This window comes from Pseudocercospora fijiensis, assembly GCF_000340215.1.
Source record: "Pseudocercospora fijiensis CIRAD86 unplaced genomic scaffold MYCFIscaffold_7, whole genome shotgun sequence".
Taxonomy (NCBI): Eukaryota; Fungi; Ascomycota; class Dothideomycetes; order Mycosphaerellales; family Mycosphaerellaceae; genus Pseudocercospora; species Pseudocercospora fijiensis.
Genome location: NW_006921538.1, coordinates 3237014 through 3260692, shown reverse-complemented (window position 1 = coordinate 3260692; position 23679 = coordinate 3237014). Strand labels below are relative to the sequence as shown.

At 52.7% G+C, this 23679-nt stretch overlaps 7 protein-coding genes across 7 annotated transcripts; 4 read left to right on the top strand and 3 right to left on the bottom strand.

Annotated features, from left to right (window-relative positions):
• Positions 1–2285: 2285 nt before the first annotated feature.
• Positions 2286–3261, top strand: MYCFIDRAFT_198663 (uncharacterized protein; the record flags this gene model as incomplete). Its single annotated transcript, XM_007931175.1, has 3 exons — positions 2286–2546; positions 2598–3167; positions 3220–3261. The coding sequence occupies 3 exons, from the start codon at positions 2286–2288 to the stop codon at positions 3259–3261; spliced, it is 873 nt and encodes a 290-aa protein (XP_007929366.1).
• Positions 3262–5960: 2699 nt separating this feature from the next.
• Positions 5961–6509, bottom strand: MYCFIDRAFT_56798 (uncharacterized protein). Its single transcript, XM_007930675.1, has 3 exons — positions 6418–6509; positions 6226–6360; positions 5961–6167 (listed from the first exon to the last, which is right to left on the bottom strand). Exons 1-3 carry the CDS (start codon positions 6479–6481, stop codon positions 6103–6105), a joined length of 264 nt encoding a protein of 87 aa, XP_007928866.1. The 5' UTR covers positions 6482–6509; the 3' UTR covers positions 5961–6102.
• Positions 6510–6672: 163 nt separating this feature from the next.
• Positions 6673–7194, top strand: MYCFIDRAFT_31599 (uncharacterized protein; the record flags this gene model as incomplete). Its single annotated transcript, XM_007930596.1, has 1 exon — positions 6673–7194. One exon carries the CDS (start codon positions 6673–6675, stop codon positions 7192–7194), a length of 522 nt encoding a protein of 173 aa, XP_007928787.1.
• Positions 7195–8168: 974 nt separating this feature from the next.
• MYCFIDRAFT_78169 (uncharacterized protein) lies at positions 8169–11030 on the top strand (the record flags this gene model as incomplete). Its single annotated transcript, XM_007930757.1, has 1 exon — positions 8169–11030. One exon carries the CDS (start codon positions 8169–8171, stop codon positions 11028–11030), a length of 2862 nt encoding a protein of 953 aa, XP_007928948.1.
• Positions 11031–11390: 360 nt separating this feature from the next.
• On the bottom strand, positions 11391–11919 carry MYCFIDRAFT_31427 (uncharacterized protein; the record flags this gene model as incomplete). Its single annotated transcript, XM_007930590.1, has 3 exons — positions 11391–11474; positions 11533–11676; positions 11884–11919. 3 exons carry the CDS (start codon positions 11917–11919, stop codon positions 11391–11393), a joined length of 264 nt encoding a protein of 87 aa, XP_007928781.1.
• A 481-nt stretch (positions 11920–12400) lies between these two features.
• On the top strand, positions 12401–14991 carry MYCFIDRAFT_204581 (glycoside hydrolase family 47 protein). Its single transcript, XM_007931174.1, has 3 exons — positions 12401–13089; positions 13162–14525; positions 14575–14991. Exons 1-3 carry the CDS (start codon positions 12414–12416, stop codon positions 14890–14892), a joined length of 2358 nt encoding a protein of 785 aa, XP_007929365.1. The 5' UTR covers positions 12401–12413; the 3' UTR covers positions 14893–14991.
• Positions 14992–18088: 3097 nt separating this feature from the next.
• On the bottom strand, positions 18089–20164 carry MYCFIDRAFT_156180 (uncharacterized protein). The gene has a single exon (XM_007931173.1). It carries the CDS (start codon positions 19812–19814, stop codon positions 18399–18401), a length of 1416 nt encoding a protein of 471 aa, XP_007929364.1. The 5' UTR covers positions 19815–20164; the 3' UTR covers positions 18089–18398.
• Positions 20165–23679: the final 3515 nt, after the last annotated feature.

The window sequence follows — 23679 nt, the reverse complement described above, 5'->3', positions numbered from 1 at the left end:
CGCCGTCGCCGTGGTCGTCGTGGCGGAGGAAGAAGGGCCCTGCGTCCCAGGCTGGCTTGCTGTCAAAGCAGATCGAGGTTGGCTCGGGGCAGTGGGTATGATCCGGCGTCGCACAACACCAGCGGTCTGTGCAAGCTGCTGAATGCAGGGATTCCAGGCGTGGGCCAAGAAACAAGTGCGGACCAATGCCTGCTCCAGAGATTGCGCACAGAGCAGTATGGGATGGATATGCTGACTTCGATTGCTGATTGACCAGTCCGTCTTTCCATCTGCGACGCGAATGCGAATCGTGGCAGTCTCAGCGCAAAGACTGGTCGGGGTAGTGGCAGAGCAGAATGGGATGGTGGTCCAGCGACATGGCTCTGCCGTTCCGCTCAGGAAGCACGATGCCACGATCCCACGAATGCACGATGCTCGCGCCTCGCTGCCACAACAGTCAGTAGGGAGTTAGCGACGGCTTGACCCTTTCGCAGGCGGCAGTAGTCCTGTGAACGGCACGAGCTAAAGCATGCTAGCCAAATTTCTCATGCATATACCCATATTCAACCCCTGAGACAAGGTATCAAGCTCGCCCGGCACGGCCTGGCGTTGACGCTTTCCTGGGGGTGGGAGAGAGCTTAATATGCCGGTACCGTATGTATGGCCCCGTGGGCACTGGCCAGCGAGCCAAAGCAATCAAAAGGTAGCATAGTAGGAGTGGTGTGCGAAGACCTTGTGCCCTGGCTATCGTTCTGTACCACAACGCCTCCACGTTGCTTGTGACCGTCACACGCCGTTCGGCGTTCGCGCAGAGATCCGCAGCCAGGATCAGCTGCCTCTTCATTTGCATAGTATGTATGAGTATGACATGACATTTCGCCTGGGCTTGTGCACCTCGGCCCATTCGGCCGACCTCCCGGCACACGGAAAGGCGAGCGAGCCAAGAGACAATTGACAAGTGACGCGAAGGACATGGTGCACACCGAGCAGTACAGCTGTCAGCGCTGCGGTCGTGTGAATAATACTGGGAGACCAGTCTCTGGCCAGCAGCTTATAGGGGCTACATGAGGCCACGCATGGTTCTGTGTTGTTGATGCCGCAGGAGCGAAACGTCACAGCCAATGCAATAATAATGCCTCACTCACTGCCTCCGTAAGACCAACATCTACCGGTAGTAGTGATGAAGTTGTAGAACACATGCAGCCGATGCAGGAACGACGCTTGCCGCTGACTCCCTCACCCGCCCACCTGTACTCCGTATATTCTACAGGCCAGGCACAGCTTCCAATTGGCAGAAGCTCATCCCCATCAAACTTTCTTGCCGACGAGCTGCATCGAGATCGAGAAGTCCGTACCGATACTGCAAACACTGTCCATGACACGACCCTGAATCGGTATGATTGCTGATGCGCTGCTATGTGAGCGCCATTTGACCATCTAGAGATATGTCACACGCACGTGAGCGAGGTGTCAAGGCGCCTGATCGACGCTGCAGTCGTTGATCCACCCAGGAACCAGCTCATGGCTTTACATGATATGGGAGCTCCAGGGCTGGTGTAGGGGCGGGCAACCACCCGACTGACACTCCCGAGCCAAAGCTGAGAACAAAGTGCTTTGAGCCAAAGCACACCCAGCGTACCAACGGCAGCCAGGGATATCTCCGCTGTGGGGAGGGAGTACCAAAGGTTGCAGCGTCTGAGACGGAGCACTGATGGCGGAGATGAGATGAGCTTTCAGACGACGTTTGAGCCCTGCATCCTGCATGACATACAGTATTGGGATGGAAGCTCTTTCTGTGCACGGCGATCGATATAACACGAGTCGAGATCTCCTCCGACGTGCTCCTCAGGAGCAACAATCTGCACGCCCCAGCGCCGGCCGACTGTCACGGCATAGGCGCAAGTACGCTCTTCCAGCTTTGACGACTATTATATCTCGGCGAATGCAATGCACCAAGGCAATTGCGATGAAGTCAGGCGAAGAATCTTGCACGGCACACAAGCCACCTGGTGTTGAGGGAAAACGTAGATGATGTGTATCTGCAGCTCTGCGCGGAAAAGTCACGATGACGCTTCCATTTCCCATTCTTCCGCCCAGCATTGCTCCACACACATGCCGACCCGCAATTGCAGCACTTCACCACTTCTTCACACCTTTCGGAAGAAGCGACCACTTGTCAGATTCTCAAGCACTTCTTCCCGCCGTACATCCGGTGCACCCCACGCAGTTTGCCTTCGTTCAACTCTCGTCGTGTTCATTGATCTCCTCAACAACGTCAAACTATAACAAACCCCGATCAAGCCAAGATGCCTTCAGAAGCACCACAATTTGACCAGAACAAGGCATATGCTGAGCAGGGAGATGTCTTCTTTGACGACGGACGCGAGATTGAGCTGCTTCACTTCATCTACGACTTGCCAGACATTAACAGCATACGAGGCTCTCCTCGGAAAGTCCTCGATGCAATCGATCTGTTTGGCAGGACGAAGAAGTATCTGATGAATGTCGGCGAGGATAAGGGCAGGATAGTTTCAGATCTGATCGCAGAAGTCAAGCCTCAGACTATGGTGAGTCCTCCACCAGGTGTTGGGTGGGAATCAAAACTGACATTTCACCAGGTTGAGCTTGGCGGCTACATTGGTTACAGCTGCATTCTGTTCGGCGATGCTGTACGAAAGGCTGGAGGCAAGCGCTACTACAGTTTAGAGCGCAGTCCGGAGTTTGCTGCCGTCATCATGGCTCTCGTCAACCTCGCTGGTCTGTCCGACATCGTCAAGGTCGAAGTTGGTTCGTCAGATGCCTCAATAGCCCGCCTTCACGAGCAGGGAGCACTGACTCACATTGATCTCATGTTCTTGGACCACTACAAGCCAGCTTACACAACGGATTTGAAGCTCTGCGAGGAGTTGAAGTTGATTACGCCTGGGTCTGTGCTCGCTGCGGACAATGTGATCAAGCCTGGCAATCCACCTTACCTGGAATATGTCCGGTCGAGCGTCAAGGAGAAGCGGGAGAAGGCCAAGCAGACGAATCGTGGTGTCAATGGTATCGACGAGCGATTCGGCGAGAAGCAAGTCGCGCAGTATGCGAAACGAATCCAGAAGGAGAGTCTTGGCCACACTACAGGTAACCCGAATCTTGTGTATGACTCGAAGTTGGTGAACAGCTTTGAGCCAACCGGTGTACCAGTGAGTTCAGCATCCTACTACATCTCAATGGCGACTCAGCTAATGATTTCAGGACGGCGTGGAGATCTCGAGATGTATCAGCGAGGAGACATAGAAATCAGCACATTGATAGCAAAGGTTGGGCTCGTTCGAATTCCTTGGAAATTGACATGGATCCCTTTGGTATAGAACTTGATCTGAACCATAAACGATAGAAGAGGGCTTCCTTGCAGTTTCGCTTATAGCTAGTGACGTGCTTTCGATAGTTGAAACACGATCGATCTCGAGAAGTGGCGGAACTAATTGTGGAACTAATGTCGGCATTGAAATTACCTCAAGACTTGCCTGAAAAGAATATTGGCCAGAGGATTCCTAGGCTCGACAGTCAGCCTCCGCCAGCCTTGAATGACTTTTACTCCAGGTAACTTTCACGTGCACTAGCAGCATACAAAAGCGAACTTTTATTTCACAATCACTCTTTGTTCAATAATCCAGCGTGCAATAGTCAGCAGAAAAAACCTGGAGTACTACTTCGACAGCGCCAATTGCAACTCAATTGCACGTCTCATTGCCACCTAGGTCAACCCTTTGAGCCCCCAAGGGCGATTTGTTTCGTCCTACCTCAACTCGGATCGGACGATGTGTAGATACATCTCGTCCTACAGCCCCGATCTAGCTGCACAACATCATCAACCAAGAAACATGCACCAAGTCCTCTTCAAAACAAGTTGGTGCACCACTGTTCGTCGTCAGCGTGAATGGATAAGCTTGCAGCATATCCTGGTCTGTGCAACATTTTCTTTTCTTGCCATGTCCGCGCAAGCCGAACTGTCCTGCGGTCTTTTACTGGTTGTGTTACTTTGAAGGCCAATGAGAGGGAGGGAGAGTTGGGTTTTGAGAGTTGGGTGTACATAAAGGTGATGGCTGGTCTTGTGTATGAGTGTGGCCTGTCCCCATGCGGGATGGTCTGTAGGGCCGATCACCGATGAAATGGTTGACCGAAATTTTTGAGACCTGGTATGCAAATCGTCTGCTTGCTCGGCTCTCGCTAAAGAACAGCAAAGTATGACAATCGTCCTCCATCCAAGACCTTTGCAACGACAACCCTTCAACAACCTCGACCTATGAGTCTCAAACAGCTGGAAGATCTTCGCTCGTGTGCCTTCAGCTCGGCCGTCTCACCTGCGCCAGAGGAGGCAGGTCTTGGACGAAGAATGATCGTCGATATGGTCAAACCTGAGCCTGTATTTGGATCTTGCTGGTCTGTATCCGTACGTCAAGAATGAAGCAGAGAAATTCGTGAAGGTGATGGCGTCCAGAATGAGGGTATAAATGGTTGCTAGAATTTCAGCAATATCGACAACCATTCACGGTCGGTTTGGTCAATGTAAGCCTGCTGTCTCACAAGCAGCGTTTGAAATCGGTTCCCTTGGCTCAAGATGACGATTCCTTGTGTCGTCGTTTGGGGCTGGTGAGGTCTGATGTTCCCTATCCGACTGTGGGCGGTTGTCATTCTTTTGCTTCCGCCGAAGCATCTTCAGTTTTTCTTCGCTCTCATGCTGTGATATGTAGTCTCAGACACCAAACGTCAGTCAGCCGTCAGCCGTCAGCCGTCATCGAATCGGTCGATAAATACACACTGCAATAATCAAGACCTCAAGCAACGATCATGTGCTGAGGTGTGGCCCGCGTAATCTGCTTCGAGCTCGCCTTCAAGTAGCTCTTGGCTCGTACAGCTCACCATTCTACCGAAGTTCACGCAGCCCTTCGTATCGAACATGGATACAGCCATCAACGCACATCTGCGCTCTCTCGATCATCACGGCCGGCAGGGAACATTCCTTAGCTCTTCCTGAGCATCATCCACTCATTGCAATCCTTTCGATCGGGGAGCACGCTTAATGGATGATTGACCTTGTAAAGCCTTCGTCGACATCAGGTACGGGTTCTGCAGCCATCCATTAGCCTTGAGGTTGACCCCGCCAATCGTGTGATGTGAGGTAGGACTACATGTTGCAGCAGTGAGCCGTCTTGAGTAGTTTATCTTTCGTTGGTCGTCATACGCTCTTGTCCAGTCATTGAAGCTGCGTCGTGTCGGAAGCGATCGAGTCGGCTGAGAACTGTCTCACGGTAACCATCCCGACGGCAGGAAGCGATGCACTTCCACTAGCGGTGCGACTTGGTGATCCACTCGTTTCAATCTCTCGTACACCAGAGGTGATTGAGAGTTGGACAAGAGTCGGACACGGGCGTGACCCACACCCGGCGACACAGCCTGCGGAAGGAAGTCGTGATGTGGGAGATTAAGGTAGGGACAAACTTGCTGGAGGGAGCTTCGTGAAGCAGTAAGAGGATTATCGCTGCTTGTTTCAATCCATATATAATGATGATTGAAAACGACGTACCGCTGGCCTTGCAGACAATGACTATGATCAAGTGGCTTACCTGTATCTTTTCTCGAGTCAGAGCTTGGTAGTCGAATTAGCTGTACCTCAATCGCTCTTGTCGGATGTTGCATACTTGCCGAGTACTGCCCAGCCAGATACTGGTAGCAGGTCCTGTGCTGCGCTGTGCTGTGGCCATCCAGACTGGGGTCACTTCATGCTACTGCGCATGCACGCAAGTTCCAGTGAGTGCGTGAAGTTGCTACGAAGTATCGAGCAAAGCGTCGTGGTCACATCCATATCAGGAACATGCACCGACTCACCTTCGCACCAGCCTGAATGAGACCCAACGCCGCGCAGAAAGTCCAGCAGGACCCCATGCAGCGAGTTCCATCAAACCAAAACTCATGACGAAAAGAGTTTGATTCATGTGCAGGATCTGAGAATTTCGCATTGTCCATTTCACGTAGCAGTAGCACTATCTCATGCGACCGACTTTCCGTCAGTCCTGATATCCGATTTGATCAATGCCTCGCCATAAACGCCATTGCTATTTCTCCCATTCATGCCATCTATGAGGACTTGGCGACGCGCTTGCCTTTGGCGTTCTTCTTCGGGGTGTCGGAGATGGTGAGACCTGGACGACGGAGAGTCAGTATGGGTGGAAAACGAGGAAGCATTATGGCTGGATGTACCCGGTGGGAGAGACTGCTTCAGCTTCTCGGCCTTGTCGGAGTCCTTGAGGACGAGAGTGTAGAGGAAGCGGTGGCAGCGGACCTTGAACTTGGTCTGCTCCTTGTTGCCGACCTTGTTCTTCTTTATCCGCGCAGCTGGAGAATATCGTTAGTATACGGATTGGTCTTGCATGGCTCGACATTGAGGCATACAGGAGGCATCCTTTCTGCGGCAGATCTCAATGAAGGACTTGATGTCGGTGACTTCCTTAGGCATCTTGGCGGTATTGTTGCTGGGCGATTGATGGTATGCGAATTGCGTGGATGTGTATTCGTCGTGGTCGAGGTCAAATTTGGAAAGTGCGGGTCTGAGCCGGGAAAAGAAACTACTGGGACGGAAATCTTGGCAGGCGCGGTTGCTATTTGCATGTTTGTGAAAGCAAGCGAACCACTCCATCTGCAGCGAAAATGGCGGTTCAATTGTCCGATACAGATCGCGTCAAAGTCTCCACTGAAGTCGCCGAAGAGTTCATCGAAGCATACTACACTGCCCTCAACAGCTCCTCCGCCCGCAACACAATCGCATCGTTCTACATCCCTCCCATACCAGGCACGACACCATCCCGAAATCTGCCCATCATCAACTACAACGGTGACCTCTCCAACGATGGCAGCACATTTCAAACGAAGTTCAGCGAGATGCCATATGCATTTTACGAAGCGCAGAGCGTAAATGTCCAGGTTCTGAACCCTTGCATCGACCCGAATGGAGCCAAATCGAGGAAGGAGGCTGAGAGGAACATGAGTCTGGCTGTGCAGGTCAGCGGAAACGTGAGGCTCAATGAGAGGAAGGAGGGACCACTAAGGGGCTTTTCGGATGATATGGTAATTGTGCCCAATAAGGAGGCTGCTGGTGGGAAAGGAACAGGGAAGACGGGCGAGGGGAGGCAGTGGCTGATTCAGACGCAAAATTTTCGATTTGTGGTTTGAAATCGTCAGAAGAGGCACATTGTGAGAAATTCTGAGGTGGAAATGAATAATGAGGAGCATGGAGTCTGGCTGTTAAGAGATACCCATGGATGAGATGGAATGGAATGGGAGGAACCTTTGAGATGGGGTTTAACAGGAAGGAATTCAACGAAAGCATGCCAACACGTTGGACATTCATATTCTTGCATTCTTTCCGGCGTTATCTGGTTGGCTGTACGGGACTTCCGCCCTTGGCTGTCTTGTCGAGCCTCATTAGTGAAGCATCTGATACTCAAAGCGGATACAGCATCGTTGGAACTGACCTGGAAGCTTTCACTCGATTCCGATGCCATATTTTACTGGCTACCATCATTTCAACTTACTTGACTGTTCTCTCACAAGCCCGGTGCATCAATTAATCGAGACAGGCACGTCGTCTAACGAAAAGTCTGTCCACCCAGCTTTGCAAAGACCCAGCGTTACGGCATACCGACGACCTTATATAAGTCGAAGCTCACCTTCCTTGCGACTCTGTTCTCGGAGTAGCGCCTCTCTTCCATGATCTTTGTTAAAGGCACTCTTCGCTTGGCTTCCATCTCACATTCGAAGCGTTCCTAGCACAATCATTACCTGTGGAAGATGAGCCCAAGTCCATGCACCAAGCTTTGCATTGGGCTCCACTCGGCTCGACCACACTGTACTCGACTGATCTCAAATGAATGGAAGTTCATCTATTCGCTCGGCTTCGAAGTCGCACTCGAAGCATCATGTCATACGCAGACAACAATTAAGCCATCGCGGTAATTAATTGAGTCACTACATGTTCCTCACTAAGGTACTCACCTCTTCCAAACGCAGCCGCTTGACGCTCTGCGGCCCGCATGAGAACCCTGCGATCCACTGGTTCTCGACAGCGACCTGCGACTTTGCTTTCAAGTGAAGTTTCCACGACAACATCAACATTCGCCACACCACACCGTACCACCATCGCGACCATGAAGGCGCAAAAGCCAGGTACCGACTGGACTGCGACCGTCTTCCTTCGCGTCAATGGCAAACCTGGTGCGGAGTATGTGCTGCCCGACAAGAACAGCGACCACCCTAACATCCTCGAGTGCTTCGTCCCAGCTGAGCCTGGTCAACGACTTGCGATTCACGGCAACTTCGCTGGATCAACGACCAACTTTGTCGCTGATCTCATCGTTGACGGCTCATTCCTCCGCCAAACCTCTTCAAACAGCAGCCATGGACTCGTAACCAAGAATCACAACATCAAGTTCGACAAGGCAATGACGATACCATTCCCTAAAGACTGGTCTTCTATTGAGCATCCGAAGAGTGGGGTGGAGGGAAACATGCACGTGGACAAGATCGAAGAGAATTTTGTTGCGGACCTGTCGACTTACGAGAATCCGACGTTTGGCAGTCGTCGCGCTGGAGTTGGAAGCATTCAAGTTGTCATCTACGCCAGTCAACATGTTATGAACCGTCACCAAGATAGAGAATGGAACATCACACTCGGCGTCTGGAAGGACTCTCAGCGACAGGAGAAGAAGGACGTACGAAAGAGTGGCATTAAGCCTGAATTCGAGGTCAAGCTGGAGAATACGATGGAGGCCACAGCAAAGAGAGGTACGGGCCATTACAAGCACTGGCATGACAACACTCGTCCAGGGTTCGACGAAGTCGCGCGATTCATCTTCTATTATCGAAGCCAGGCTGCGATTGATGCCATTGGTTGCATTTTGCGAGCGGATGAAGAACAAAAACTGGAGCAGTGGAATGAGAACGCCGAGCTTCATGGTCGTCGACACGGCAAATTCAAAGAGGGTGAAGCCCCAGCTAAAGGGTTCAAGAAGCCACGATCTGTCAATCGCGACGACGAGGAGGCCGAAGAAGAACATGCAGGTGAAAGCGAGAATGCTCAAGGTGATGTAATTGACAGAGAGGAAAAGGACCCTAGCGTGGAAACCGCAAATGAGCTTCAAAGTGGACTTCCTAATCACAAGGCGCTGCAGAGACTGGGAGGTCCTTTGAGCCTTGCTCTTGGAACGTCTACCCAAATGTCGCCGAACGACACCGGGTATGAGAAGAGCGCATCGAGCGCAGAGGATTCGACTTCGTTAGAGCACATTCGAGATGCGGCCGTGGGCGACAGCAAGCACACGAGAAACAGTCCGCACAGCGGCCCAGGCGCAGACGCTGTTGTCGAAACAACGATAGGAATTGATGCACCCTTCGGCGTTGGCGCTCGAGAGTCTACTAAAGCGACCGGAGACATGATGCGAGACGATCTTGACGAAGCTCAATTGGGCGCCGAAGATACAACAGATCGCGCTCTGACACATGCCCATGACCTCACCTTACCAGCGACATCAAATCCAGCGCGTCAAGTGAACACCTTGGCGCGGACCATCGAAAACGATGCAAGAAGCCCACGAAAACCTTTGAGATTTCAACCATCATCTGACAACTTTCGAAGTACGCTCATCGGCGACCTTCTCGTTCCCCTCAACTTGGCTGGACAGCTTTCACCGCCAGCACTGAGTTCACGAGATCACCACGACAGTAGTGAACCCTTCCCGGCAGCGTCAGACCCATCTACAAGACTTATCAACAAGACTGACCAAGTCACCAACTCGAAACGAACTTCAGACATCGACGTAGAGACGAGTCCAAGCAATGGGACCGAATGGGGTCAGCTCCCCACTCGTGAGGAGATATTAGCAGAATTCTCGTCAGATGACACTTTGACACTTGTCGAGGCAACGGCCCTCTTTGGCCGGCATGGTCCCTACCAGAGCAATACTTTGAGTCGTCTGGCGTTCAACAAGGAACTCTACGAGGTCGCTGACCAAATCGGCACCAACATCTTCAGCTTGAAGGCTGCATACACCAAGCAATCGAACTTGAACGACACCGATGCCTTCGTCGATCAGTCCAGTCCAGGTCCAGCAGACCTGCATGGTGACAAGATCGAGCTCGGGCCATCTAGCGAACTGAGCAGTGCCGGCAATCACATGCAGGGTCGTGGCAACACTCACATTCGCGACACTTCTACCACTCCTCGTCGGCATTCTTCGTCCAACAAACAATCGCCTCAACAATCACACAGCACCATAAAGTCGGGTATTGTTGGAGCAAACAACATTTCCTCAGCCTCTACACCCAGAACTGGATCATCGAAACGCATCCGGACAGCAGTGAGGCGCAGTACCGAGATCGATATCACGCCAACCAAGGTGCCGCCCAAGATGCCGTCCAACTCCTCAACGCCAGCTTCTGGCGTGAAGCGGGCTGCAAACGCATCAGCCTATGCTGAGTCCTCCACCAAGCGACCGAAGAAGGACGATAAGGCCAGAGTGCCAAAGGCCAACACTACCCCTTGCAAGACTGGACCTACCTCTGCACCGACCTCGGTCACGCCTGCGCCTGCGCCAAAGGCCGAGCCTTATCCTGTACCGATCGACGACGAAGACCTCGATGCCCGTGAACTCCGCCTCGAAAAAGTCAGAGCCGAGATCGCCAAAAAGAAAGCCAAGCTCGAGGAGCTTCGTGCCGCCAAGCTGGCAAAGAAGGCCGCCAAGGCAGCTGAGAAGGCTGAAAAGGAGCGCAAGGCTCGGGAGAAGGCCGAGCAGGAGGCCCGAGAAGAAGAGCAGCGTAAAGCTGCACATCGTAGGAGACTCGAGGAGGAAGAAGAGAACCTCCAGAACGATCTCATGGGCCTTGATGTGGAAATTGAGCAGCACGATGACGAGAGTGATGAGAGTGATAGGGAGAGTGAGCCTGAGGTGGGTGGAAAGCAAGCTAAAGGTGTTGGCGATTCTGATTCGGAGGAGGAGAGTGAGGAAGACTAGATCCGCGAGCTATGCGGTCGGCTCCAGACGAGACTGTAGCTCGACTGAGCGAGAGTGGATTGGGCATCTGGGCATCGGAGCTGCGAATGGTCTTCCTGGGCGACGTCAATCAGGCACATAAGTTACGAGCCTAGCGCGCGGCAGTCTGAGCTGCTGAGTGAGCATAGCATCGAGTGAGATTCAGCATCACAAAAGCAATGTGCAATGACATGAAAACAGTATCCTGATCAAACCCATCCAATCGTTCTGTTCTCGTAGTAGGGTATCTCGTCCGTAAAATTGACCAAAACAAATACTCGTCCGCCCATAGTGTCATGACCGCCTTCGCCCTTGCCAAGTCAGTCAAGAAGGCAAGGCCCTCTAAACTCTCGGCGCCCTCATGTTTGCCTTGACTCTCGCCAGAAGCTCTTCTCTAGTCGCTGTTGAGCCGGCCATCAGATTGCGCTATGGGGGCGGACATTAGCGAGTTGCAAGTGTGTATCAGCGGAAGGCGAGAACTTACATTGTCCAACCACCTCCTCATCTCGGTATCAGTCCAAGTCTCAGGCTCTCCAGTCGGATCAGGTTCTTTGGGGAACATATTCTGACCCCAGATACTCCATGCTGTGGCTGCTGTTACGAGGGCTGTGAAGCCGAGGAAGAGGTTCTGGGAGGATAGATGTCAGTAATCTATCATTCTCGATGGAAGGGGTGAAAGATAAAGATGATTGCGTTGCGTGGCGTTTGGTCTTGGCTTCATTATTACCCTGAGAAAGTAGACCGAGGCATAAGTGCCGACACAAGCAGCAATGAAGCAGACAATCGCTTCGTGGATCATGTCGACACATCGGCAGTAGGAAAATGGTCTGCTGACCTTCGAATTAAGTGCTCTGTCGAGTGGCGTTGGCATTGTTCCGACTCTCTTCGATCCTAAATTTTCTCCCGATGCCTCGCAATCTTTTCGTGAAGATGTGGTCGCTCGACGGGACAGCTCCAGGAGTAATAAGCTCTCTTGCAAGGTGTTACGGAGAGCAGTAAAATGCTGGCACAAGGACAGCAGAAGATGACGAATAGTCGGCCGACGTATTTCGTGAAAGACGGTGTTGCGGGCGGATTGCTAGGGATCGCTGGTGGGAGTATTGGGAGGCCGCAATACGTCCCGCACATTCACGCCAGGCAGCGATATAACAAATATGTTGATCGATGTGGTGATGGACGAGTGTGGCGGTGCAGGAAGGTGCTACCCCAGCATCATGAACCCTGCAGCGGCCATATGGTCCTTGCGTGGCTTCGTGCAGTTCTGGACAAGGAGAGGTTAGTGGATGGGTGGGGGACAGCTGTACGAAACGGCGACCTTTCGTTTCTCTGCATACGCATTCACGTTTCGACCGCTTCAATGCGGGTATGAACTCCAATCGCGACCCGTTTGGCCTACGACGAACCTCTCCCGCATCACAACTCTTCAGAAGCGGAATCAACGGCGTCCAGCAATCCGCGCAACGCGCACAAGCGCTGTTCGAACGGGGGAGGGAAACATTCCCTTCGGCAGCATCTTCACACGACAGTGATACTCACATGAGAATCGATACGAATATGTCTGCATATGGCATAACCAATGGCACGGCTGCCTCACATAATGTCGATATGTGGCAGAGCTCTGGACGATCGCGGTTTCATCACACTTCGAGCTCGCAGGATGAGAGCATAACGGATAAGGTTGCTGGCATCTTCTCGGATTCTAAGAGGCAGAGCTTGCCCATGTACAAAGATAAGCCTAGGAATTATTATGGACCGGGTGGGAGAAAGATGCATCAATGGATGCGGCGTAAAAGAGTGCTTGGAGGAGTGCTAGCTGGTCTGGCGCTTTTCAGTTGGTGGTTTGGCATACTCAGTCCGCTGTCATGGTTCACTGGTGGTGGAGAAGTACATCCGGGCGAAACGAAGAATACACCTTCATCGAGCGGGAAATCTGGTTGGAGCTTGTTTGGCTGGAAAGAGGACGTGGACTGGGCAGATCGTGCAGAGAGGGTAAAAGATGCTTTCAAGATCTCGTGGTCAGGATATGAGAAGTATGGCTGGGGTATGTATAGACGAGTAGTATGCCTCCCTCCAGGGAGCAGAAGCTACGCGAGGACTGACTGACGATTCGCAGGATACGATGAATACCACCCTGTTAGCCATACTGGAAGATTTATGACGCCCACTGGTTTGGGCTGGATCATTGTGGATGCTTTGGACACTATGATGTTGATGAATCTGACCACTGAACTGACGCACGCGAGACAGTGGATACATTCTAACCTGACTTACGATCAGGACCATGATGTCAATACTTTTGAAACGACGATTCGAATGCTTGGTGGTCTGCTTTCCGCTCATTACTTGAGTACCATGTTCAACGGCAAATACGCGCCTGTGTCAGACGGGTTGAGCGACGACATGTACGTGGAAAAGGCGACAGACTTGGCCGATCGACTCCTCGGCGCATACGAGACAAATTCGGGAGTGCCGTTAGCAAGTGTGAATTTGCACACCCAAGCAGGTATCCCGTCTCACGCCGATGGCGGAGCATCGTCGACCGCGGAGGCGACAAGTTTGCAGCTCGAGATGAAATACCTTGCGAAACTCACTGGAGAGACGCATTACTGGGAGCATGCTGAAAGGGTCATCAAGGTTGTAGACGACAACGAAGCTGAGGACGGCCTTGTGCCTATCTTCATCTATGCAGATCGCGGCACTTTCAGAGGCGACAATATCCGTCTCGGCAGTCGCGGAGACAGCTACTACGAGTATCTCATCAAGCAGTACCTGCAGACCAGCCAGCAAGAGCCAGTCTACCAGGAAATGTGGAATCAGACTCTGGATGGCGTCAAGAAGCACTTGATCACCTACAGCTATCCGAACAACTTCACTGTGCTCGCCGAACGACCAAACGGACTGCACAAGGACATCTCGGCGAAGATGGACCATCTCGTCTGTTTTATGGGCGGTACTCTTGCCTTGGGCACCACTGGTGGCAAACCTGTCGCACAGGCCAAGAAGGATGGACCCTGGGGTGAGAAGCAGGAGGAAGACATGCGACTTGCTCACGAGCTTACGAAGACGTGTATGGGCATGTACCGCACAGCTACCGGTCTCGCGCCTGAGATTGCCCACTTCAAGATACATGAGCCGCCTATCATGTACAACGACTTCCCTCAGAATGCCAAGCCTCAAAGCCCAGCTGAATTTGCCAAGTGCAAGGACTCGAGGTGCTCTGAGACTGAAGAGGTCGGACACGATGACTACATCTTCAAACCAGCCGACTTGCACAACTTGCAAAGACCGGAAACGGTGGAGTCGCTCTTCTACATGTGGCGAATCACCGGAGACGAGATCTACCGGAAGTGGGGATGGGAGATGTTCCAAGCCTGGATCAAGTACACCGCTGTCGAAGATGGTGAGGGCTTCTCCAGTATCTCCAACGTGATGGAGATTCCGGTCAATTTCAGGGACAACATGGAGAGCTTCTGGATGGCAAGTAACGGCCACATTCGGGGGAGACTGTATACTAACGTATTAACAGGCCGAAACGCTGAAATACTTCTACCTTCTCTTCTCGAATGACGATATTCTCCCATTAACAGACGTGGTCTTCAACACCGAGGCCCATCCATTCCCACGCTTCCAGCTCGGTAAGCTTTTCAAGACTGGCTGGCAACGCAAGAAGTACAGAGGCAAAGAGCCTGCTCAGCCCATTCAGACCAGGTCTGAGGAAAGCCAGGTACGGGTACAGACTGTCAAAGTGACACGAACGCTGGAGGAAGAGGCCGCGACTGAAACAAAGCTTTCGGACTTGGCACAGCAAGAGGGCGAGAAGAAGGAGAGTGTGCTGATAGCATGAGTGAGTCGATTTGTTGGGAGATGTATCATTACTGATCTTTAGCGATGCATTTGAGCCTCAGGTCTGAGGTCTCTTTGATGCCGTGAGTGCAGCAAACAGGTCTGGAAATCTCAATAGGCTCACACCTCGTCTTCAACTGTTGCTTCAGAGGGCGATCGAACCGCCGGACTGCTGACTATATCTCTGCAGACGCTGGGATGGGCATGAATCGTCTGGAAATGCAGTTTTCAAGCAACAATGCAGCAAGCATGATGATGATGTCTCTCATCGGCGACTTCGAATGCATTCGAGAGAGCTGAGTATGCCGATGCGAGTGCATAACCGGACTCGTGCATCGCCATCGCTGTGGAGTCGTTAGATTGGATCAGGTCAGAGATTCTTGGGTTGTAGCACGATCGAAGACATGGTTGTGTCCGACGAAAATTCACATAACCAAATTGGGAGCGTTCTGATGAAGCCAATATGCATCTCGTGGGTCAATTCGTGCGTTTGTGGCTGAAGTACTGCTCCATACTAATACTCTGCCAGACACTTGTTCGCCTATGCGCCAAGGGGCAGAAAACACCTTCCAGAGCCCTTCGCGCACATGCAAGCAATGGCCTCTTGCCGTTCGTTGAGCAGTAGCAACGCACGACGGGTGAGCGTACAGCCGTTGCTCCTTCCAACTGTCACATGGAAGTCGCGCTAGCACGGTGCGCCGCGTTCCGCTTTTTCGCTCGCACACATCCTCGAACGAACGACTTTGCTCACAACATCAGCCATCAACAACATCGTTCGCCCACAATGTCGTTTCGCGGCGGCATTTGGGCTGACCCCAATGGTCATCCCACCACAGATGGAGCTGATCAACTCATGTACACCCACAGTGGCGGCAACCAGCACGCTTTCCGCGGCGATTATGTTTCCGACCTGCTGGCACGCCCAGTTGATGCTGCTTCTACACAAAGCGACCTACGCAATCCCATTGCTGGCCGACGCAACTTCATGTCGCAGCCGCAGCCACCGAATTTCACGGGACCAGCACCACGACCGCTCAGCATGCAAGCCGTGCCCTCGTTCGACTTTGTTGAGCAAATGAAAGAATTGCGAGAGAAGGTTGAAGCACTCTCTCGAGCGCCTCCAAACATGCTCCAGCACCAGGCGCCTGTCGCAGCCTTCGCCCAGCCACCACCAGAAGTTCGCCCTCGGCGACTTGAGCTGGTGCCGTGGCAAGTATCGGCCGCCATCAAGCCCGCGGTCGAGCGTGAGAGGGCACCTAGTCCAGAAGAACAGCTCAGCGACCACGATGTGTCAACTCGTGCTGGCAGCGCATCTCCAGCTCCAGCTCCAGCTTCCGCTCCCACTCCAGTTCTGTGGCTGGACCACGCACAAAAATTACTGAACCAAGCTCTTGGACGCATTTCGCGGTTCAAGCAGGAATTCACGGTCTCAAACAATGCAAAGCGCCGCGAACTTGCTCACGCGATTCGATCGAATTTCTCAAATGATGGCCGAGTGATGTTTCAATATCATCACGTAGCGGATATTCTGGATGAGAGGCAGCTAGAACAGTTCAACAAGGGTACGGACGCGCTTGATGCCGACCATTTAGTTGAGCTTGCATCTGCTTGGCAGAATCTTCCGATGAATCTGAAGGGAACCTGGCAGAAGGCTACCAAAATCTTCAAGAAATGTTTGAAGAAGGATGATCTGACGTTCTTCGAGTCCCTCGACCTTTCTGGGACCACGGCGTTTATTGAGAAGTTCGAGAGGGGATTTCAAGTTCACGACAATCCGCCTGCAGCGCTGACAGACAGTGCACATGCCTCGTTCGCAGGTTCGCAAGGTGTCCAGGGATTCGAGGCGAAAGCCAAGCCATCGAAGCGCTCCAACCCTATGGATTTGACAATTCTGAGATACTATGGTCTAGAAGTTCGATGGGACGACGATCCAAAGCAAATGGCGCAGCTGACGCTTGAATATCTCGACATTTTTCTCACCGAGACCCCGGGACTGGCCACTCGACTTCGTTGGGCAGACACACTCGTGGACTATGACCCCAAAGTTGACACCACTTACGGTATATGGGCCAGGCTATCGACGGCATTGTCAAGTGATAGATGGCCATCATTCTGCAATGTAAAGGGCCGAGCGGCAAAGGTGGAGAGCCTTATTCTCCCATTTTTCTCCGTGAATGCCACAAATCCAAAATTTGCAGAGTTGATTCGCAGCAACAATGGCTACTTCAACAACGAGAAAGGGCATGCCACGAAGTTCGCCCCAACCACAGCTTGGTTGGGCGAGCACCTGGCATGCCACCAGCCGATGTCTGCAAACAAAAAGTCCAAGATCGTGGGTTCTATTCTACGCGCGATCCGCTTGCGTGTTGTCTCTGAACAAGCCGACTGGTTTCCAGCCACTCAAGTTGGACCTCAAGATGCGGAGTCTTTGCTGCGGCAGACCGCCAACGTGGCTGTCCAGCAACGATCCAACGGATCTTACGATCGATTCTCACTTGCAAATGACGAAGATGGTTTTGGAAATACCCTCCTCCACTGCTTTGAACTCGAAGGATTGCAGAGTCAAGAGTACGAAGAACTTCTCGAGCAGAAGTTGTACAGCTTTGATCGCCACACCAACGGACAATTTCAGCTACAGCAAACTCCTCTGGCATGGTCGAGGACGAAAATCATCCCACCCACTTCAGATCAGCCGGCCACGCACTCAAGTGCAAAACATCGTCTCGAGCAGGATGCAGAACCAGCGGAAGGAATGAAGCGTGTGAAGCGAGAGTCTTCACATCGCAATGGCTCCAGTCCGGCCAATCCATGGACGCCTTTCGTGGCCAAAGACCCAAACCCGCAGCCAACGCTTGCCGGAAACCTCAGTCCGACGAAAGCGCACCCTCGCTTTACGTTGGATAGAGTCGGAGAGCTCCCGAAGGCTAGGTCCTCCCGCAAGGACCGGAAGGCCACGAAAAGCCGTCATGGCTACTTTCTGCACGACGCAGACCGTCAGTCATAAAGTCACACAGCCAGCGAACGTTAGACGAATTGCTTCGAGTATCAAATTATCGCGACCAAGGAAATGCCACTCAGCAGGTTTGGCTTGGTGGTTTAACACGGCGTTTTTGCTCGCGTCTTCTTCTTCAGCTCTTCTGTACGAGAGAGAGTGTGTGTACACGTAATATTTGACTTTACAATAAGTGTCCTCCTGTCACTTCTTCTTCCCAGGTTCCTCTTGTGTCTCGTGAGTACTAATAAACAGTAAGCTGCAATTGCAGTAGCAGTAGCAGCATCTGTGCAAGTGTTCTATGCCCCCCCCCCCCCCCCCGCGGAGAAAAAAAACTCCAAAAAGCGCTCTTCCTGTCCCAAAGAACCCAACCGCTTGTATGCAAAAAACGAGGCTCCTCAGTGTCGTAACACGCTCCCCCTCAAACTCACTCTTGACCTCAACCAATTTCTGCCACTGCCACTCTCAATCCTCCTCTCCTCGGGAGTTACGAAGAACGGATCATCATCACCCTCCTAATTCCCGATTCCATTCCCATTCCCCTCAACCTTCCCCGCCTCCCTCACACAACTCACGAATTCATCCTCACTTCCCACATCCCAGAGATTCTCATTCCTCCAGCCGATCAATTGCGAAACCTCCTCACGATTTGTGTAGAGTTTACTCTCCAATCGTCCCAAAACCGCGACCGCGGCTCGGATCAGCGTCTTGTCGCCTTCGAAAACGAAAATATCCCATATTCGACTCACGTGCTCGTGCGGTAGATTATACGCGAACAAGCAGCGGAAGATGGGGTCGAGATATTCTTCGGGTGTCATGCCGAGTTGTGGCGAAGTGAGGTGATCGTGGAGTTTTGTGAATTTGTATTTCAGGGTTTGGAGGGTCAAGTCGTAGGTTCTTTGCATGGCGGGTTGGTCGTGGACGAGGAAGGCGAGGGGGAGGGGTCGGTTGAGCATGTTGGCGAGGAGGACGAAGGCTTGTGGCGGAGGGAGGATAAGGCAGATGGTGCCTGCGATGAGGTGGGTTCCGTAGACGTAGCCGACGTCGCTGCGGTACATGGCGTAGGCTTTGAGGACGTTTGTGAGGCTCTGGTGGAGAGGAGCGGATGGATTGGAGTACATTTTCGTTTCAGGGAGTGTGTTCGGCACATCGCGGCTAATGGCATCCATCCAGGCTGCTTCCTTTGATGCTGCGCGCTCCTCGGGAGGCATTTCTCTGATCTTGTCCTCAAGAGCGTGAGCGCGACTCAAGGCGGCTTCGAATGATGCTGGTGTCAACTCGAGCTCGTTGCCAATGGCTTTTTGCCAGACTTCGCCTCGTGATCGAGGAGTAACGCCTCGCCACCAGAGTTCTCTCGTTCGCGGCTCTTTCACAACCGCATCCCAGTTTGGCAGGACGTGCTGGTCCCAGATCCGCGCTATGCTGCCCTGCATCTCCTCCTTATTTTCGCGATTTTCTTGCTCTTTCAAGGCACGCTTCTTCTCGGCCTCCGCTGCGCGTGCCATCATCTGCTGGAACTCCTTCAGATGTTTGCGCTCCTCTTTTTGGCTTTTGGGAGGTAGCCAAGAAGGTCTTGTCCGCGACAACACTGCCTCTTTCTCTTTGCTGATCGGCAGCGGATCGATCATGATGTTGCCCTTCTGCAGCGGCGGCAGTGTACTAGGTATCGGTGCGGGTATCTCTGTAATGCTCGTCTTCGATCTTTGCAAGGTTTTGACGTCGCCGACGCGTGGCGGACTGATCGCAGCGCTGTTCATTCTGGAGTTTGGAAGACTACGTCTGCCCGTCGATAATCCTTCCGCATATTCTTCCAATTTCTGTGACAGTTCTCGCGCCTCCGCGTTCAGATCTTCAGTCCACGACTTGCTACGTTCTTTTCGGTGTATCGAATGGGACGGGAGTGAGGAGACGGTCGCGGAATGTGGCATCATGGGCGGCCTGCCATTTTTCGGTGATCGCGGCGAGATGTACTGATTCGGTGGCGGAGGAGCAGAAGGTCGTTTCGCACCCTTTGGAATGTTCGCAGAATGCAAGTGGCCGTATGGTCTCCGATGCGGACTAGGCGTCGTCGACCGTTGGCCAGCTGCGGTTGTTGAGGGCGATTTCAGTGTGGCATAGTGACCCGGCTGAGGAGACACAGGCACATTTTCCAAGATGGCCTCATCCGGCACATCGTCGTCCTCATCATTATACTCGGCCTCCAACTCCTTCACCGTCTTTCGTCCAGGCTGCCAAGTTGGCTTCCGCAGCGCTGAGGCCTGCGACTCAAACGAAGCCTTGGGCGTTGCGCTGGCAAGTGTCTGCGGCGAGGACGAAAAGCCATTCTGCATGAATGGTTTACTAGGACTGGGCGATCGAGATGGAAGCCTCTGTGGCGTGCGCATATATGGCGATGTTGGACCGGACGCCGCCCGTTGCTTGGTTCGTCCATTTGGTAGATTGAGGCTCTGGTCTCTCAAAACATTACTGACGGCTCCTTGCAGGCTGGGGGATTTCTGCCTCATGCCATTGGGCACCGGCCGGAGCTGCGGAGACGTTCCACTCCGCCTTCGTGTGACGTTCCCCGTGTGAAACGACTTTGGCGGCGGTCGTCGAAGCGTCGGTCTGCTGGCGGGAGGCAGATTGCTGTCCACGTCCACTGCATCGTTTCCGCCATCTTCCAATGCAACCTCTTCGAAGTGCGCGTCTTTCGATGCTAAGCCGGAATCCGAGGCACACAGCTCATCGTCGGAATTCAAGCTCGACGAACTTTTGGACGATTTGCTGTAAGACAGTTCGGGCGGCGAGTCCGGTAGGCTCCCATTAACGCTTTCCAAGCTGACACTGGCCATTGTTGTTCCTGGGCCAAGCGGAAGGCTCATACTCCTCCTGTGAGTAGTGCCGCGCCTACCATTTACCGCCGCGCTCTGAGGTAAGGCTGGTCCCAAATTATGGCGCTTCCCATGCGACGAAGTGCCAAGGTTCGTATGGGTATGTACAATTCCAGAAGCGAGCCACCTCTCCTCCGGACTCAGTTTCGACTCTCGCAGTTGGCGGACGTATGCATACTGTGGGTCTGTGGGATTATTAATAAAGTGAATCTGAGAGTGATGATGGTCGTCGAGGTGTTCGGAGGCGGAGTAGTTGTTATTGACTGCGGTTGCAGCCATGGGCCTGCACTCTGAGAAGCGAGCCACGCGATCCTGGTTCACTCGCCAGGGGCACTTTTCTGCTGGAGTGCTGACCGGCCAATCGGACGAGGCAGATGGCAGAGCCTCCGACGATGCTCGCAGCCCGAAGCGCAAGTCGAAATGTTCTGGAAGGAATCGATCGTGACAAGCAACACGAACGCAATTCATACATACAACAGTAGACCGGCCATGCACAGTGTCGAGTGTCGAGCGTTCTTCAACCCCAAGCGTCCAACGGCCGGCATGTTGGTGGCTCTTTTCCAGCCGTCCACGAGACAGCGCCGACCGACGCGGCACCGGCGAACGTTGAACCTTTGAGATTGAAAAACTGCGTCAACGAGGTCACTGTCGCAAGCGGCGTTTTTGGAAGAGAAACGGTCAAGTTGGTAGAATATAGAAACTTGGAAATGGCGGCCAGCGCCAGAAGGAGACGCGGGTGCTATCGTCGATTCGGGAGGAGCTCTGGCACTGCTCTGCTGGAGCCTCTGAGAGCAGCGCTATCGCAAGTACCTGCATAATCTACGTGTACACTAACTGCTCCTGATGTGAGGTCTGAACGACGGATCCACCTCTTTCGACATCCACAAGTTCACGCGAAGAACACCGATCGATGGCGATAGAACTCTTCAAAGCGCAAGCATGGGGCGATCGAGCTTGTTCTCAATCTTCAAGATGAGACAAGGAATCGCGTTCGAGACCGCAGCAAGTCGGCGTGCTCATCCGTAGACTCCGTACTCCACCACGACCTTGTCTAATCTCCGTTCATGAATTCGCAGACCGGGTAGTCCCAGCTGCGTTTCCAACCAAGCAAGCAGAGTTCGATGCTTCGTCTGCCGCCTGCGGAACACGACTCTGAATGCAGTACATGCGAGCCTGCGTCATGGATTAGCTAGTGGCATTTCAAATTGTCTTGGAAGAGGCGCTTAAGCAGATAAGCAGAGGAATCCAAAGCAGGCTTTCTGGCTTGTTGAACGACGGAGTGCGGAGGGGGTAATAAGCGTGAAACAGCAGCGCCGGGCGGCATTATTGTCCATTGTCCATGCACGCGCGCATCTTCTTTCTCCACCTTCCTCAACCCACGAAAGAGCCGCCGCGGGGAAGGAAGCAAGAAAGCAGCTTGGCACGCTGCATTGCATGAACAATGGCTATTGTATGCAATCCTGCTGCACAACGCCTTCCCTTCGCCGCGGGATTGAGATGACACACTCACCATCGGGCCTCTGCATTCTTCACAGAACATTCATACGCCATCACATCTTTGCTTGTGCGTTTGCGGCGTCTCATCAACACGCATGCAAGGCGGATCAGATCGTCCACGGCTCCTGGCATTCGCATTAGCATGTGTCCTTCCGTTAGTTGCCAGCGAGATCCACGAGTCATCAAGTCGAAAGTTTGGTGATTGTCCTGCTCTGCTGGCAAGCTGACAATGTAGCTCCACGGCTGTCTGCACGTCTGCTGCACGTCAAGCACAAGCGGTTTGATAGCACCGCAGGAAAGTGGTGCGCTAAAGCTCCTTCTGTTTTCAGCGCTTCCCCATTTGTCGTGAGCAAGTCCGATGCTTCCGACAGCAGAGTGTTGCCACAGAATCTACGAAGGGAAGGACACCACTTACTGATTACCAAGTCATCGGCTGGCTGCTTCGCCGCTGGCAAGGCCTTGATGTAGTGATGTGACTTCTGTGCAACATCAATGAATCCGTGGTAGAGATTCGACAGGACTGTATCGATGTGGTTGTATGAAGTCGAGAGGAGCATGGCGTGCATTTGCAACTTCAGAGCACTAGGAGATGCGTCAGCAAAGATCATTCGAATACCATAGATCAGAAGCCCTACTTCAAAGTCTTTCGATAGAAAGTCTGGCCCGGCAGCTTCGAGAACTCGACAGTGATGGATCCTGCTATATCAGTCTTCCGGCGTCGTTCTCTGTCCTTGCTCATGTCCAAGGATCGGACATCAATGGCGGTTCCGCAATAGGGAAATACTGGGTCTGTCAGCTTCGATATGGTCGTGCCAGCGAGCTTCATGTCGAAATTGGCACGACTCTTCTCGACCTTGACTTGCACACCAAACTCAGGCACACCGGCATGCATTACCTGCATGAAACGTTCAGCCACTTTCCTGTCCGTGCTGATGACCAGAAAGTCATCGATCAGTCGAAGCAGGACGCTCCTTCCGTTATTCACAAAATCAATGATCTCGTGCTCCAGCTCAGCATAGAAGTAGCTGCAGAGCAAGCTGGAAAGGATTGAGCCTTGCGGAATGCCTTCCTTTTGTCGATAGAACTTTCTTCCTATTTTGATCAGGTTGGCTTCGACGTGCTCTTCAAGCAACGCGAGCACGGCATCACGACCTTCCCTCTTCTGAGCGAGACCATTGATATAGACCGATCTTGTCCGGCCTTCAAGCACGTCATTATCAACCTCGTGGCGGAAGTGGAAAGGTTGCCCATTGGACGTCGCCTTGGTCAAGAATTTCCAGGACGGTCTGGCTCCAAAACCTGGCGTCTCCTGACAGTGATTGCCAATCAATGTTGCCCTAGAGTACTTGGAAATCTGGTACTCATCACGACTGAGGATCTTTCTAGCAAGAGTCATCAGACGCTTTTGCGGTATGGTGTCGAAGCATGA